This window comes from Syngnathoides biaculeatus, chromosome 1 (genome assembly GCF_019802595.1).
Source record: "Syngnathoides biaculeatus isolate LvHL_M chromosome 1, ASM1980259v1, whole genome shotgun sequence".
In the NCBI taxonomy this organism is placed as follows: domain Eukaryota; kingdom Metazoa; phylum Chordata; class Actinopteri; order Syngnathiformes; family Syngnathidae; genus Syngnathoides; species Syngnathoides biaculeatus.
The window spans coordinates 5,363,782-5,379,359 of NC_084640.1; the positions used below are offsets into that span (position 1 = coordinate 5,363,782).

At 42.3% G+C, this 15,578-nt stretch overlaps 1 protein-coding gene across 3 annotated transcripts in view; it reads left to right on the forward strand.

Annotated features, from left to right (window-relative positions):
- The window catches only part of phf14 (PHD finger protein 14), a 151,466-nt gene that overhangs the window by 89,969 nt on the left and 45,919 nt on the right, over positions 1–15,578 (forward strand). For all 3 annotated transcript variants that reach the window (XM_061839130.1, XM_061839213.1, XM_061839304.1), the window contains exon 12: positions 6,729–6,835. In XM_061839130.1, coding sequence (XP_061695114.1) covers positions 6,729–6,835 — 107 coding nt within the window. The remainder of the gene's footprint in view (positions 1–6,728; positions 6,836–15,578) is intronic.

The following is a 15,578-nucleotide window of genomic DNA, read 5'->3' on the forward strand; positions in this document are numbered from 1 at the left end:
AGCTATCTGATTGGCTATTATTGTACAAGCGATTGACAGATCGGAAAGGTCCATTGTGGAGGTTAGCAGTTAGTTATACCGAGCAACTGGTAATAATGCATGAATCTCCATTTCTATAGTAACCAATTGCAAAGCATAAATATTCTCGGCGGTTTGCCAAATATGATGGTTTTAAAATGATCAAGGTATTCTCTTACAGTGTTTGTATGCAATACTCATGATTAAGGTTACGTGAGAGTCATTGGGAGCCAAGCCCACACAAAGCAGGGATGTCCTGACCAACCTTTTAACTTCTGATCCGATATCAAGAATGCAGCCTTGAGTTTTGACTGATACCATTATCTGTATCATTTATCGTTTGAAGTACATTTTTTGTGTCACTCATTTCTTTAGTCATTGTTATTTGTAATTTGCTAGTTATGCTATTTTGTTTGCTGTGGTGTGATAATTTTACTTAAGATGTGACACCGTGAGTGTAAACAACATTTTGAGTAATGACTTGGCTCAACTGTCAGTGTTTAGGGCAATGTAAGCTTCTTCTGCTTACAAATGTAAAATTGCACTTGTTCCTCACTGTCTCATGAGCACCATGATATGGTACCTCACATACATGCCCATACCCCGTGCCTGCATGGGATTTCTCCGGGCACTCCGGTTTACTCCCAGATCCCATAAACACGCATTAATTGGTCACTCTAAATTGCCCCTAGGTGTCATTGTGAGTGCGGCTGTTGTTCGTTTCTGTGTGCCCTGCGATTGGATTGCAACCAGTTCAGGGTGTAGCCTTGGCTCCTGGCCGATGTCAGCTGGGATGGGCTGCAGCATTCCTGTGACCCTCGTGAGGATAGACAGCTCAGAAAATGGATGGATGTATCATGTGATTTGCAGCTATGCTACAGGATGTGACCTAGAGGTGAAATTCTGGAACAAATTAAATGAAGTACTTCTGATTGTACCAGACAGAGAGTGTTGTGATTGGTGCAGATTGTAATGGACATGTTAACCCTACCTCGAGTTGCAAGTACATTTTTTTTTTTACACTTTACGTACTTTCTATGGAAATAAAAAACAATTTGGTTTCCCCCCCAACCCCCTCATTATTGCTTGTTTAAAGTTATTCTGCACTTTTGTTAATAAAAGAAGGTTTAAAAGGCAGGGGCTGAGTCGCTACAGAAACCGCAATGCACTCCCAGCCTAGCATACTCTACTAGGCTAAAGCATACATTTTAAGCAAAAAATAAATACATTTCGTCAATGATTTAATTATATAAAGTATTTAAACTATACATGTATTTCTATTATGCAGTTTATTATCAGGAAAAGCTAAAAAAAAATAACTTAAAAAAATATTTTTTAGGCTTGGAACGCATTATTTAATTTTCATTCATTGTACATGTTCATTGTAATGGAAAAATGTGCTTTGGTTTTTGAACCGTTTGGTTTTCAACCGGCCTTCTGGAATGGATTGTGTTCGAGAACCAAGGCACCACTGTATAGAGGAATAAAGTTGATTCACACAATGACATTATGGGAAAGAGTAGTGGAGCCTATACTCAGGACAGAAGTATTTGCGAGCAACAGTGTGGTTTCATGCCTAGAAAAAGTACCACAGATGCATTATTTGCCTTGAGGATAATAAAAGTACAGAGAAGGTCAGAAGCACCTACGTTGTGCCTTTGTGGATTTAGAGAAAACCTATGATAGAGTGCCAAGAGAGGAACTGAGGTACTTCATGCAGGAGTCTGGTGTGACAGAGAAGTACTGTATGTTAAAATTGTGCAGGACATATATGAGACCGGAAGAACAGATGTGAGGTGTGACAGAAGAAGTTAATGTGGAGGTGGAACTGCATCAGTGATCAGCTTTAAGCCCCTTCATGTTTGAAGTGTTAATAGGTAGCGTGACAGATGAGGTTAGACTAAAGAGTTCCTGAGTACTGCAAAGTGTGCTGGCAGCACTGCAAAGCATCCCGAGATCGTGTAAATAGCATTTAAGGTGGATGTTTTGTGTCAATTATTTCTTGTAATGCTTTTTTACATAAATTGCAATCTGTTATTCTGTTTGCAGGGGTGTGATATTAGTTTTGATGTGACACTGAGTGTGTACCAAATTGTCTCTAATGACCTGCCTACGCAGGCGGTGCGTGAGGCAATATAAGCTTTTTCTGCTTACAGATATGAATTGCAATTGTTCCTCACTGCTTTGGAAGCGTCATCAGAAAGTAGCTTACATAAATACTAAAATACGTGCTGGCTTGCATGCTAAGTGTAATCAGTGAATTCAAGTGTACTTCATTAGTGAAGTCACACAGCAATTGTGCACATAAGGTATGATGTCCATTTTAGACAAAATGTAAACTTTTAAGTGCAATTTATGGTTACAGAAATATGGTACCTATACATAGGTATATTAGTACTGTATTCATGATTTCCAAATTTTCCTTATTTGTGGGGATTAAGGAACATAACCCCCCAATCACGGGGGAACACGTTATATTGGTAGAAGGGTCATAAGGATGTAGCTGCCAGGCAAAAGAGCAAGAGGAAGAGCAGAGAAGGGGTTCTTGGTGTTAGAGAGGAAGATGCGGTCTCACATCATTGTCTGTACGAAAAAATAAATATGAGCGGAGAGTGCGTCATCCATGCGCAAAGTTGCGGAAGTCTCATTCGACATCCAAGTGGTCACCATATTGGCTGCATCTTCTGCCCGTAACGTCACACTGGGACATCCGCTATTGAAAACACGCTGTGCCACTTACTATGGGAGAGGAACACACCCCTTCTGACACGGAATCTCTTTTCGAAGAAGAGAACATCTCACAACCGAGTGACCGGAGAGATATTACCCTATCGTTTCGAGCCATATTTAGATGATATGCGGATCATGGCCAAACTGTATGCGGCCAAACCACCTCCCCACTCGATCCACCTCCGTGGCAGCGATGAACAACTACCGTCGCGGTCAAACTGCCTCCCTGTCCGATCCACCTCCCCAGCAATGGTAAAAACAATGCCCCCCGCGAGCAACGACGATGCCGCGGCCAAACCGCTTCCCCGTCCGATCCACCTCCGCGGCGTAGATGAGCCACCATGGTCCTGTGCCACGATGAGCCACCGCGGCGGCGCCGCATCCGCCAATCACGGCTTCAGCTGGTGTGGCACATCGACACATTTAGCACCCCTGATTTACGGATTACGCCCCCCCTCCAACTATTATTTTTTTTTTGTAGCAGTATACACACCTACCTGTCATTTTGAACCCATGAAGCTCTTGTCCTTTACATCTGTGCGATCCATTTGTCACGATGAACCAGGTCTTTTGGAAAAGTATGAAAAGCAAATCCATCTTCCCGAATGTTCGAGCAATATCCAGCAATACAACGAGCCAGCATTTTGCCTAACACGAAGGAACAATGAGCTACCTTCCAGCAGGTAAAACTAGGATAAACATACGAGATCGCTTGAGTGCATTACTGCCCTGTACGTCACTTCCTGCTTCTTCATGAAAACAAATCCCTCGAGAGGATTTTCATGGCGGGCGTTACAAAAAGCCATATATGTCAAAATCATGTTTTATGGTGAAAAAAATGGATGGGTCCATACTGGCTGCCGTTTTTTTTTTTTTTTTTCATTAATAACATACTAAAAATCATGGATTTCATGACAGTGGACCTTTAAGAACAACATCACATGAGGAACACCCAGACTGGGAGAACTTGAAGCTACAACAGGACAAAACCAGTGAAAGTTGAAGGGAGAACTAATAGATCTAATATATGGTATATACGCATACAGTATATCTAAAACATAAATCTGCTAACACATTCCCCAGTTAAAGGATGCAGGGGGACCTAGTGATCCCACTTGACCATATCCCAATTTTTTGTCATTCTGGCTTACATAAGTGAAGGCCTAAACCAAGAGGACGGTGTGACGGGCGAAACACAAACTTGAAAACAAAACTTTGCGTCGCAAGCCTAATTTATAGACGGCATTCCAAAAACTAAAAAGGCACTAGCAGACAGAGCAGTGAATACGTCGCCAGACATCCACCCCTCTGGTGTTCGGAACCCGACCAGCCATCAAGAGGCCACCCTTTTCTACTGAGGCCCCAAACATCAATTGTTTTTGATGGAGCTGTTCAAGAAACACCAAAATATAACACCAAAGTCCTGTTTTACCTGATGAGAAAACTTCTCACCCTATCTCCCAGGGAGTCAGGACACCCCTGGTGAGGAAACTCATTTTGGGCGCTTGTATCCGGGATCTTGTTCTTTCGGTCATGATCCACAGCGTGTGACCATAGGTGAGGGTAGGAACATCGATCGACCAATAAGTTGAGAGCTTTTCCTTTGAGCGCAGATCCTTTTTTTTTTTTTTTAATGACAACGACACACCGATGACTGACAAGCTTGTGACATCGTTTAAGGCTAAGAATGTACATCAACCAGGAAAGCAAGAGGTTTGCCTTTTAGTTCTGTTCTTTCTTCACCATGACAGACCGATATCTGTTTTCTTGGCTGACCCTAGAAATTCTGTTCATGAAGTATCTTTGACAATCAGCACCCTTAATTGAGTCCAACCCTCACCACAAACTAATCTGACATTCTGTCAGCAATGCCGACCAAACTGTGATACTAGTTGTACAGGGGCCGAACAATCCTTACTGGGGGTGTGGTCGGTACGCCTTACTCACTCTACACCCTCCACAGAAACCCTCAGGAAATTAATTCTTGTCCCAAGTCCACAAAGCTATTGAAAACTGGTTGGGCTAATTCCCATGCACCCTTGAGTACCCTACTGTGTAGAGACGTGTCACTGTTCCACAGCCACGACAAAAATTACACTGCTCTTCTTAAATCTGAGCTGTTACTTCCTGATAGAGCCCCTCTCCTGTACCCATGAATGACCTCATGAAGAAGGCTGAAAAGTGTGATCCCTCTGTAATTGGAATACACTCTGTGGTCCCCCTAGGTAAAAAGGGGGACCACACCGCAGTGTGCCAATCCAGAGCAACTGTCCTCTCGCCTGATATGACCACATTTCTGCTGAATGTGGGAATATGGCTCCTTCTGAATCAGAATCAGCTTTAATGGCCAAGTATATAACCGTACATAAGGAATTTGTTTCCGGCAGACGGTGCCGCCCTGGTACGACATTCATGTTGATAACTTAATGGGATTTTTTTCTTATTATAGTCCCAGTTGTGCAAATATGCAGTCTTCTAGCATTTAGAGCAGGTAAGAATGCATCAACCCCCACATTATGTTAAGCTTATACAGTGTGCCTTGACTTATTCGCGGATCACCGTTATAGACCAGTGTAATGACAACTATGCAAAGGGTGCAGTTTAAAGTGACCAATTGTCCATTGGTCTACAATATACATTATTAATACTAATACTGGACCAGCAGGATGTGAGGGTGTGTCCCAACAACAGTCTTCTTTTTTTTCTTTCGGTTTGTCCCGTTTGGGGTCGCCACAGCGTGTCATATTTTTCCATCTAAGCCTATCTCGTGCTTCTTCTTCTGTAACACTCACTGTCCTCATGTCTTCCCTCACAACATCCATCAACCTTTTCTTTGGTCTTCCTCTCGCTCTTCATCCTCAGCACCCTTTTACCAATATACTCACTCTCTCGTCTCTGAACATGTCCAAACCATCTAAGTCTGCTCTTTCTAACCTTGTCTCTAAAACATCCAACTTTGGCTGTCCCTCTAATGAGCTCGTTTCTAATCCTATCTAACCTGTTCACTCCAAGCAAGAACCTCAACATCTTCATTTCTGCGACCTCCAGTTCTGCTTCCTGTTGTGTCCCAACAACAGTGCAAGGCAGAAAATAATAGGTTTGCTGATCAAGAATTTAATTGCAAGAGGAAACAATCTGTTTGAATACCTCCTAGTTTTGAGTTGCATTGAATTGAAAAAATATCCAAGTATATGGAATCAGGCTCCAATATGGTCAAGAATTGAGACATTCTTTAAACTTACAGACTGTGTGCATGTCAAGCAAATAGACATACCACCTTCGTTCTTTCACAGATCCTTACCAGCAACCAAGGTATCATAGGCTTTTAATGGCTAAAGAGAAGCAGCTTCTAAGTTGGCATGACCATAAAGTGCGCTGCCAGGAAAAAAAATTACTTCCTTTAAAATTCAGCGGAAAAAGGGATTTTGTGCCCCAAAAATTTGCAGGACGCAATATGGTCTTCCGCATGAATTTTTGGATGAAAGAAAACTAATGGTAAAAACACTTGCTCTGGACTGAGAGCAACATCTCTAACCGCAGGCAGTGGGCCGCGTGGTCTCATCTGTTTACTCGCTGCCTCGCAACAGCCAGAGGATGAAACAAAATACAGCGTACACCAAAAGATACCTTTGACAGTTATCAGTATTTATAGAACATTTATGAAATGGTACAGTTTTTATGAAGTGGTACTGAGGTGACTAAAACATTGAGTTAAATGGGTCCATTTAGGTTTCATGCTGCACTGCATTAAAATGCAATGCTATTTATTTGTTGAAGACCTGAAAACCCCCCTACAAATTATCGTCTTTATCCCCCCCCCCCCCCAAAAAAAAAAAATGCAGTGAACACACTATTGGAAAAGAAATGGATTTTATCCACAGTACATGGGTAGGAACTTTCAAATGCAGGACTGTGTTTCATGGATGGAACTTGACCACTTCTGGAACTTAACACAGCTGTGACTTTCTGCCATTGTACAGGAACTAAACACTCCAGCTGTTTTAAAGGTCCCCAAAGAGAGGAAGTCTAGCAAGAAAGATGGGGGAACTCAGGGGAAACCATCCAGCCTTCCAGCAATTCTCTACAGGTGGGAAATTTCAGTGCACTTCCTTTATAAAAACCAAACACCAGCAGCAGAAACAGCAGGATTGCTTGCCATTTCCCATCGATGTTGCAATTTGGAATTTAAAATGATGTTGCAAAAAATGTTGCATAAAGTTTACTAATGTTTATTTTCCACACCTATTTTGTTGAAGGATATTTTTCTGGTGGAGTGGTAGGCTACATTGTGAAATTATGCTATAGATTGAATCTCTGGCAAATTAACTGCATGCTGTAGAGTTTTTGTTGAAAAACTGTTTGCCTCCTTCTCAAATAACAATTTTTTTAATGCATATTTTTCCGACAATAAGAAGAGCAGACAAATGCAGCTTTATGGGGGCACAAGCCAGGGCAAACTGAATCTTGGTCCCAAGCCCGGATAAATGATGAAGGTTGTGTCAGGAAAGGCATCGGTTTAAAATTTGGTCAAACAAATATGAGCGTTCCTCGAAAGAATTCCAGTTTGTCTCAGTCGTTGACAACGTCCGCCCCCAGAACTCTTTAATCTGCAGGGAGCTGGAGTTAATTCAGCCATTGTGGTTAGGCAACGAAGGAGGGCTCTCAAATTCCTGGGCAGAAAAAGATGAGCAAACCACAGTGCATACAGTTGAATGTGGAGACTTTGAATGTTTTAAAGGAAGTGTTATATAACAATATTTTGGAGGTGAAAAGAGTCTGAGATTGAGTCACAAGGCTGAAACTTGAAATTGAGGGTGTTGCGTATAATGTGATTAGGAGCTAGATAAATCCCAGTCGGAGACAGGGTCGTGGTTGGTGCAAATTGTAATGGACATTTGGTGAAAGAAACGGTGAGGAAGAAGTAATGGGTAATGAGGAAACAGGTGAGGAAGAAGTAATGGGTAATGAGGCAGAAACCTTGGGTAATCTCCAACAGTGGAGGTAAACGCACAGAGGTGAATTACATCTTGTGCAGATGATGTAATCTGAATATTAGTGGCTGACAGATAGTGGTAGGCGTGCACCAAGTGTGTGGTTCGACAAGATGCCTACCAGGGTGAATCCTTTTCGTGTATTCTTCAAGAGTATGGTATACAACGAGGATCGTGAGTACTCATAAATTGGGTGAGTGGAAACGTCAACGTAAACTTGCTTATCGGCCTGGTATTCCTTAGCTGAGCTTGCTAACAACGAGACCCATTTGTGATAAATTCACTGATGTTGAAGAAACATCGAAGTGGACTCAACCTTCAACTACTACAGTGAGAGCCATTGTGGTCCGAATCTCTTCCATCCCCATATCCTTTATATTTTCACACAGGTAGTATGTGATTTTTGTACCTTATGTGCTGACTTTTTTTTTATGTGATTGCTTCTTTGTTTTGACTATCTGCAGCCCATTGGGCAGCACAATATTGTGCTACCGGTTGGCCGGTCCCAAGCCTGGATAAAAGCAGAGGGTTGTGTCAGTAAGGGCATCCAAACTAAAACTGTGCCAAACATATATGAGCGTTCATCATACAAAAAAGAGGAGAAACCGACTTAGTCGGCAGAAGAAGAAGAGGAATACATACTGATACTGGAAAATAATGAAAATGATCCAATACAAAAAAGGGAATACTTCAAATTCCAAGTAAGAAAATTAGCAATGAGATGAGGAAAGGATATCAAAAAAGCTAATGCTCATAAGGAACAGCTATGATGAAAGATTTGGATTTATTACTTCTTCTTCTTTTCCTTTTGGGTTGTCCCGTTAAGGGTTGCCACAGCGTGTCATCTTTTTCCATCGAACCCTAACTCGTGCATCCTCCTCTCTAACACCCACTGTACTCATTTTATTTATTTAAGGCCGTTCTCCTTTCCTTCAACCTTTTCTTTGGTCTTCCTCTCGCTCTATTGCCTGGCAGCTCCGTCTTTAGCACCCTTTTACCAAAATACTCACTCTCTCATCTCTGAACATGTCCAAACCATCTAAGTTTGCTCTCTCTAACCTTGTCTCCAAAACATCCAACTTTGTCTGTTCCTGAAATGAGCTCATTTCTAATCCTTTCCAACTTGCTCACTCCAAGCGAGAACCTCACCATCTTCATTTCTGCTGCCTCCCGTTCTGCTTCCTGTTGTTTCTTTAGTGCCACCGTCTCTAATCCGTACATCATGGCCGGCATCACCACTGTTTTATAAACTTTGCCCTTCATCCAAGCGGAGACTCTTATGTCACAGAGAACACCAGACACCTCCGCCAACTGTTCCACCCTGCTTGGACCCATTACTTCACTTCTTTAACACACTCTCCATTGCTCTGTATGGTTGACCATAAGTATTTGAAGTCATCCACCCTCGCTATTGATTCTCCCTGGAGCTTCACTCCTCCTTCGCCCCTCACATTCATCCATATATATTTTGTTTTACTTCGCCAAATCTTCATTCTTTCCTTTCTAGTGCGTGCCTCCATCTTTCTAATTGTTTCTCCGCCTGCTCTCTGCTTTCACTGCAGATCACGATCTCATCTGCGAGTCAAAGGGGATTCCAGTGTAACCTCATCTGTCAGCCTATCCATTACTACCGCAAACAGGAAGGAGCTCAGCGCTGATCCCTTATGCATTCCCACCTCCACCTTAAATTCTTTTGACACACCAACGGCACACCTCACCACTGTTCTGCTGCCCTCATGCATGTCCTGTGCTATTCTAACATATTTCTCCGCCACACCAGACTTGTGCATGCAGTACCACAATTCCTCTCTTGGTACTCTGTCATGGGCTTTCTCTAGGTCTACAAAGACACAGTCTAGCTCCTTCTGTCCATCTCTGTACTTTTCGATGAGCATCCACAAGGCAAATAATTCATCTGTGGTACGCGTTCTAGGCATGAAACCATACTGTTTTTCTCACAGATACTTAATTCTGTCCTGAGTCTAGCCTCCACTCCTCTTTCCAATAACTTCATTGTGTGGCTCATCAACTTTATTCCTCTACAGTTTCCACAGCTCTGAACATCGGCTTTGTTCTTAAAAATGGGCACGATGACACTTTTCTGCCATTCATCTGGCATCTTCTCTCCTGCTAGTATTCTTTTGAATAAGTTGGTCAAAAACTCCACAGCCACCTCTCCAAATTGCTTCCATACTTACACTGGTATGTCATCAGGACCAACTGTCTTTCCATTTTTCATTCTGTTCAGTGCCTTTCGAACTTCCCCTTTACTAGTCATTGCCAATTCCTGTTCATTCATGCTTGCCGCTTCGTCTCTACTTTCTCTCCCATTCTCTTCATTCATTAACTTCTCAAAGTACTCTTTCCATCTACTGAGCACACTACTGGCACCAGTCAACATATTTTTATCGCTGTCCTTGAACACCTTTATTTGCGGCACATCCTTCCCATCTCTATCCCTCTGTCTGGCCAACCTGTAGCGATTCTTTTCGCCCTCATTCGTATCCAACCTGGTGTACATGTCGTCATATGCCTCTTCTTTAGCCTTCGCCACCTCTATCTTTGCCCTACGTCACATCACAATGTATTCCTTCCGCTTCTCCTCAGTCCTCTCCATGTCCCACTTCTTCGCTAATCTCTTTCCTTGAATAAATTCCTGTATTTTGGGAATCCACCACCAAGTCAGAAGGAGACTTGACATATGACAATCTTAAATATGTCATGTCATATGTCACTCTGCGGCGAGGCTTTGCCGAAAAATTCTGTCCATAAAAGTTATGAACAAAATCGGTGAAAAAGAGCAGCCTTGGCGGAGTCCAACTCTAACCGGAAACGTGTCCGTCTTATTTAACGGCCGCCATATTTAAGATTGTAGGAGGGGTTCAGCTTCTATTGTCATGTCAATACAGTTTGTCAAAGTTGCAGTCAAGAAAATAAGTATTTGAACACCCTCCTATATTGCGAGTTCTCCCACTGAGAAATCATGGAGGGGTCAAAAATTTTCATCGTAGGTGCATGTCCACTGTGAGAGACATAATCTGAAATGCAAAACCTGCACATGGGACAGGACAACTGCACTGTATTGAAGAGAGGATGACCGCAGCTATATATTGTGAGCTTTTGGGGAACAACATCTTTCCCTCAGTCAGATCATTGAAGATGGGTCGTGGCTGGGTCTTTCAACATGACAATGACCCAAAGCACACAGCCATGAAAACCAAGGAGTGGCTCCGTAAGAAGCATATCAAGGTTCTGGCATGCCCTAGACAGTCTCCAGACCTAAACCAAATAGAAACTCTTCAGAGGGAGCTGAAACTCATTGTTTCTCAGTGACAGGTCGGAAACCTGTCTGAACTCGAGAAGATCTGGTGAGAAGAGAAGGTGTGGGCCAAAATCTCTCCTATGTTGTGTGCAAACCTGGTGAACAACTACAGGAAACGTTTGACCTCTGTAATTGCAAACAAAGGCTACTGTATCAAATATTAACATTGATTTTCTCAGGTGTTCAAATACTTACTTCCATCTTAATCACACAAATAAATCGTGAAAAAAAATCATACATTTTGATTTCTGGATTTTTCATTCTAGATTATCTTTCTCACAGCAGACATGCACCTACGATGAAAATTTCAGACCCGTCCATGATTTATAAGTGGGAGAACATGCAATGTTATCAAGGTGTTTAAATACTTTTTTTCTTCACTGTACCAATCATTTTGCCTAGATATTATCAACAAGCTTTTTTCGCTTGGAAATTGTCACTCACACAAATCTCCCCTCTTATCATCATCAGTCAACAATGGATCATTCAGAGATCCTCACTGAACTTCTGGAGTGAGTTTACTGCACTAAAAGTAAAGGGGCTGAATAATTTTGCACATCCTACTTTACAGTTTTTTATTTGTTAAAAAGTATAAAATCTCCAATAAATTTCATTCCACTTCACAATTGTGTCTTCTTCTTCTTCTTTTCCTTTCGGCTTGTCCCGTTAGGGGTCGCCACAGCGTGTCATCTTTTGCCATCTTAGCCTATCTCCTGCAGCTTCCTCCCGAACCCCAACTGCCCTCATGTCTTCCCTCACCACATCCATAAACCTTCTCTTTTGTCTTCCTCTCGCTCTTTTGCCTGGGAGCTCCATCCTCAGAATCCTTCTACCAATATACTCACTCTCTCGCCTCTGAACATGTCCAAACCATTGAAGTCTGCTCTCTCGAATCTTGCCTCCAAAACATCCAGCTTTGGCTGTCCCTCTAATGAGCTCATTTCTAATCCAATCCAACCTGGTCAATCCGAGCGAGAACCTCAACATCTTCATTTCTGCCACCTCCAGTTCAGCTTCCTGTTGTTTCTTCAGTGCCACCGTCTCTAATCCGTACCTCATGGCCGGCCTCACCACTGTTTTGAAAACTTTGCCCTTCATCCTAGCAGAGACTCTTCTGTCACATAACTTACCAGACACCTTTCGCCAGCTGTTCCAACCTGCTTGGACCCGTTTCTTCACTTCCTGACCACACTCTCCATTGCTCTGTATTGTTGACCCCAAGTATTTGAAGTCCTCCACCCTCGCTATCTCTTCTCCCTGTCGCCTCACTCTTCCCCCTCCACTTTTCTCATTCACGCACATATATTCTGTTTTACTTCGGCTAATCTTCATTCCTCTCCTTTCCAGTGCATGTCTCCATCTTTCTAATTGTTCCTCTGCATGCTTCCTGCTTTCACTGCATATCACAATATCATCTGCAAACATCATGGTCCAAGGGGATTCCAGTCTAACCTCATCTGTCAGCCTATCCATTACCACTGCAAACAGGAAGGGGCTCAGAGCTGATCCCTGATGCAGTCCCACCTCCACCTTAAATTCCTCTGTCACACCTAAGGCACACCTCACCATTGTTCTGCTGCCATCATACATGTCCTGTACTATTTTAACATACTTCTCTGCCACACCAGACTTACGCATGCAGTACCACAGTTCCTCTCTTGGTACTCTCCACAGCCATCTCTCCAAATTGCTTCCATACCCCCACCGGTATGCTGCCTTTCCATTTTTCATCCTTTGTAGTCCCTTTCTGACTTCCCCCTTAGTAATCATTGCCACTTCCTGGTCCTTCACACTTGTCCCTTCAACTCTTCCTTCTCTCTCATTTTCTTCATTCATCAACTTCTCAAAGTATTCTTTCCATCTATTTAGTACACTACCGGCACCAGTCAACACATTTCCATCTCTATCCTTAATCACCCTGACCTGCTGCACATCCTTCCCATCTCTATCCCTCTGTCTGGCCAACCTGTAGAGATACTTTTCTCCTTCTTTCGTGCCCAACCTGGTGTACATGTCTTCATATGCCTCTTGTTTAGCCTTTGCCACCTCTACCTTTGCCCTACGTCGCATCTCGATGTACTCCTTTCGCCTCTCCTCAGTCCTCTCAGTATCCCACTTCTTCTTCGCTAATCTCTTTCCTTGTATGACTCCCTGTATTTTGGGGTTCCACCACCAAGTCTCCTTCTCCCCTTTCCTACCAGAAGACACAGCAAGTACTCTCCTGCCTGTCTCTCTGACTGGCTGTCATAGTTCACTCTTCCGGGAGCTTCTGCTGTCCATCGAGAGGCTGTCTCACCTCTTTCCAAAAGGCCACACAATATTCTTCCTGTTGCAGCTTCCACCACTTGGTTCTCTGCTCTACCTTTGTCTTATTAATCTTCCTACCCACCACCAGAGTCATCCTACACACCACCATCCTTTGCTGTTGAGCTACACTCTCCCCTACCACTACTTTAGAGTCAGTAATCTCCTTCAGATTACATCGTCTGCACAAAATATAATATACCTGCGTGCTTCTACCTCCGCTCTTGTAGGTCACTATATGTTCCTCCCTCTTCTGGAAATAAGTGTTCACTACAGCCATCTCCATCCTTTTTGCAAAGTCCACCACCATCTGTCCTTCAAAGTTCCTTTCCTGGATGCCGTACTTACCCATCACTTCTTCATCGCCCCTGTTTCCTTTACCAATATGTCCATTACAATCTGCACCAATCACAACTCTCTCGCTGTCTGGGATGCTCAGAACTACTTCATCTAGTTCCTTCCAGAATTTCTCTTTCAACTCTAGGTCACATCCTACCTGTGGTGCATAGCTGCTAACCACATTATACATACCCTCAATTTCAAATTTTAGTCTCATCACTCGATCTGATACTCTTTTCACCTCCAAGACATTCTTAGCCAGCTCTTCCTTTAAAATAACCCCTACTCCATTTCTCTTCCCATCTACTCCGTGGTAGAATAATTTAAACCCTGCTCCCAAACTTCTAGCCTTACTACCTTTCCACCTGCTCTCTTGGATTCACGATTGTGTCCAACTTGTCAATTCTTGACAAAAAAAATGACAATTTTAAATCATAATGTATGAAGCCCGAAATGTGGTGAAAGGTTGAAAGGTTCAAGGGGTCAGAATACTTTCACAAGGCAGGGGTCTCAAACTAAATTTACCTCGGGGCCGCTGGAGGCAGCATCCAGCTGAGGCTGGGCCACAGTGTCTGCGCACATGCACTCTTGGCCAATTTCATATAGAAATTTAAAAGTAAATTTAATCTTCTCAAACATCTTTTTTAAAAAAAGCTTTGTGTGATTTTACACACTTGGTTAATAAAGCTGAATCTAATTCTGATTCTGAAATGATGTGGAGGTTCACTCTTGGTATAACTAGGTTGGATAAAATTGGAAAAAAAATCTCATAAGAGGGACAGTCAAGGTTTGATCTTTTGGTGACAAAGTTAGATAGATTAGATTTTACTGGTTGGACACATCTAGAGGTGAGAGAGTTAGTACATTGGGTAATGGAGCTGCCAGATAAGAGAACTAAAGGAAGACCAAAGATAAGTCATGATGGCAGGTGGTGTTCGAGAGGAGGATCCAGGAGATATACTGTCATGGAAAAGGATGGCACACCGGTGACCACTAACGCGACAACCCGAAAGGAAAAGAAGCTATAGATCAGCAGACAAATGTAAATATCAGACACAGATAACCCAAATAAAGTATTTTAATTAATTGTGATAAAAGCTATTCAAAGCTGCACTGCCCTTTGTGAAAAGTACTTGCCACCAACAGTAAATCTAATAACCGGTAGAGGCTTCTTCCAGATCAGTAATTGACATGAATTTTTTTCCAACTTAGTCTTTCATATCTGTGGAGGGATTGCAGCTGACTCTTCTTTGCAAAATTGTTTTGATTCAGCGCGACTTGAACATTTTAAGAATGGGTGGCTTTTTCAAGGTTGGATTTAATCCAGAGAAATATAGGCACTTCCAAAACCTTTTTCTTTTCAGTTTTAATGTGAATTAATATTAATCTTAAGTTAATTAACTTAATCATATCTTCTTGATCATTGTCCAGTTGCAGAACCTCAGTGCGCTTTACGGTCACAAACTGATGCCGAAATAGTTTCTTTCAGGATTTTCTTGAGCAGAATTCCTGCAATCACAGCATGTTGTTCAGGTCCTGAATGTCCAAAGTAGCCACAAACTAACGCACTACCACCACCATGTTTGACTTTTTGATATAACAAAACACACAACAAAGGTTTAAAAATTAAAAAAAAAAAAAAAAGTACAAAAATGAACGCCTCACACACACCAAGAATTTTCATGGATAGGTATCTAGGTACCACAATGATTAAAATATGTAAACATTTTTGATACTTTACATATTTGAGAATAAGATTACAATAATACACGTTCTTACTGAAATCCTGAATTATAAAACCTTTGTTAATCTTTCCTGCAACAGTCAGAAAACGCAGGGGAGACACGCGCATATACACGTGTGCACAAGTACAC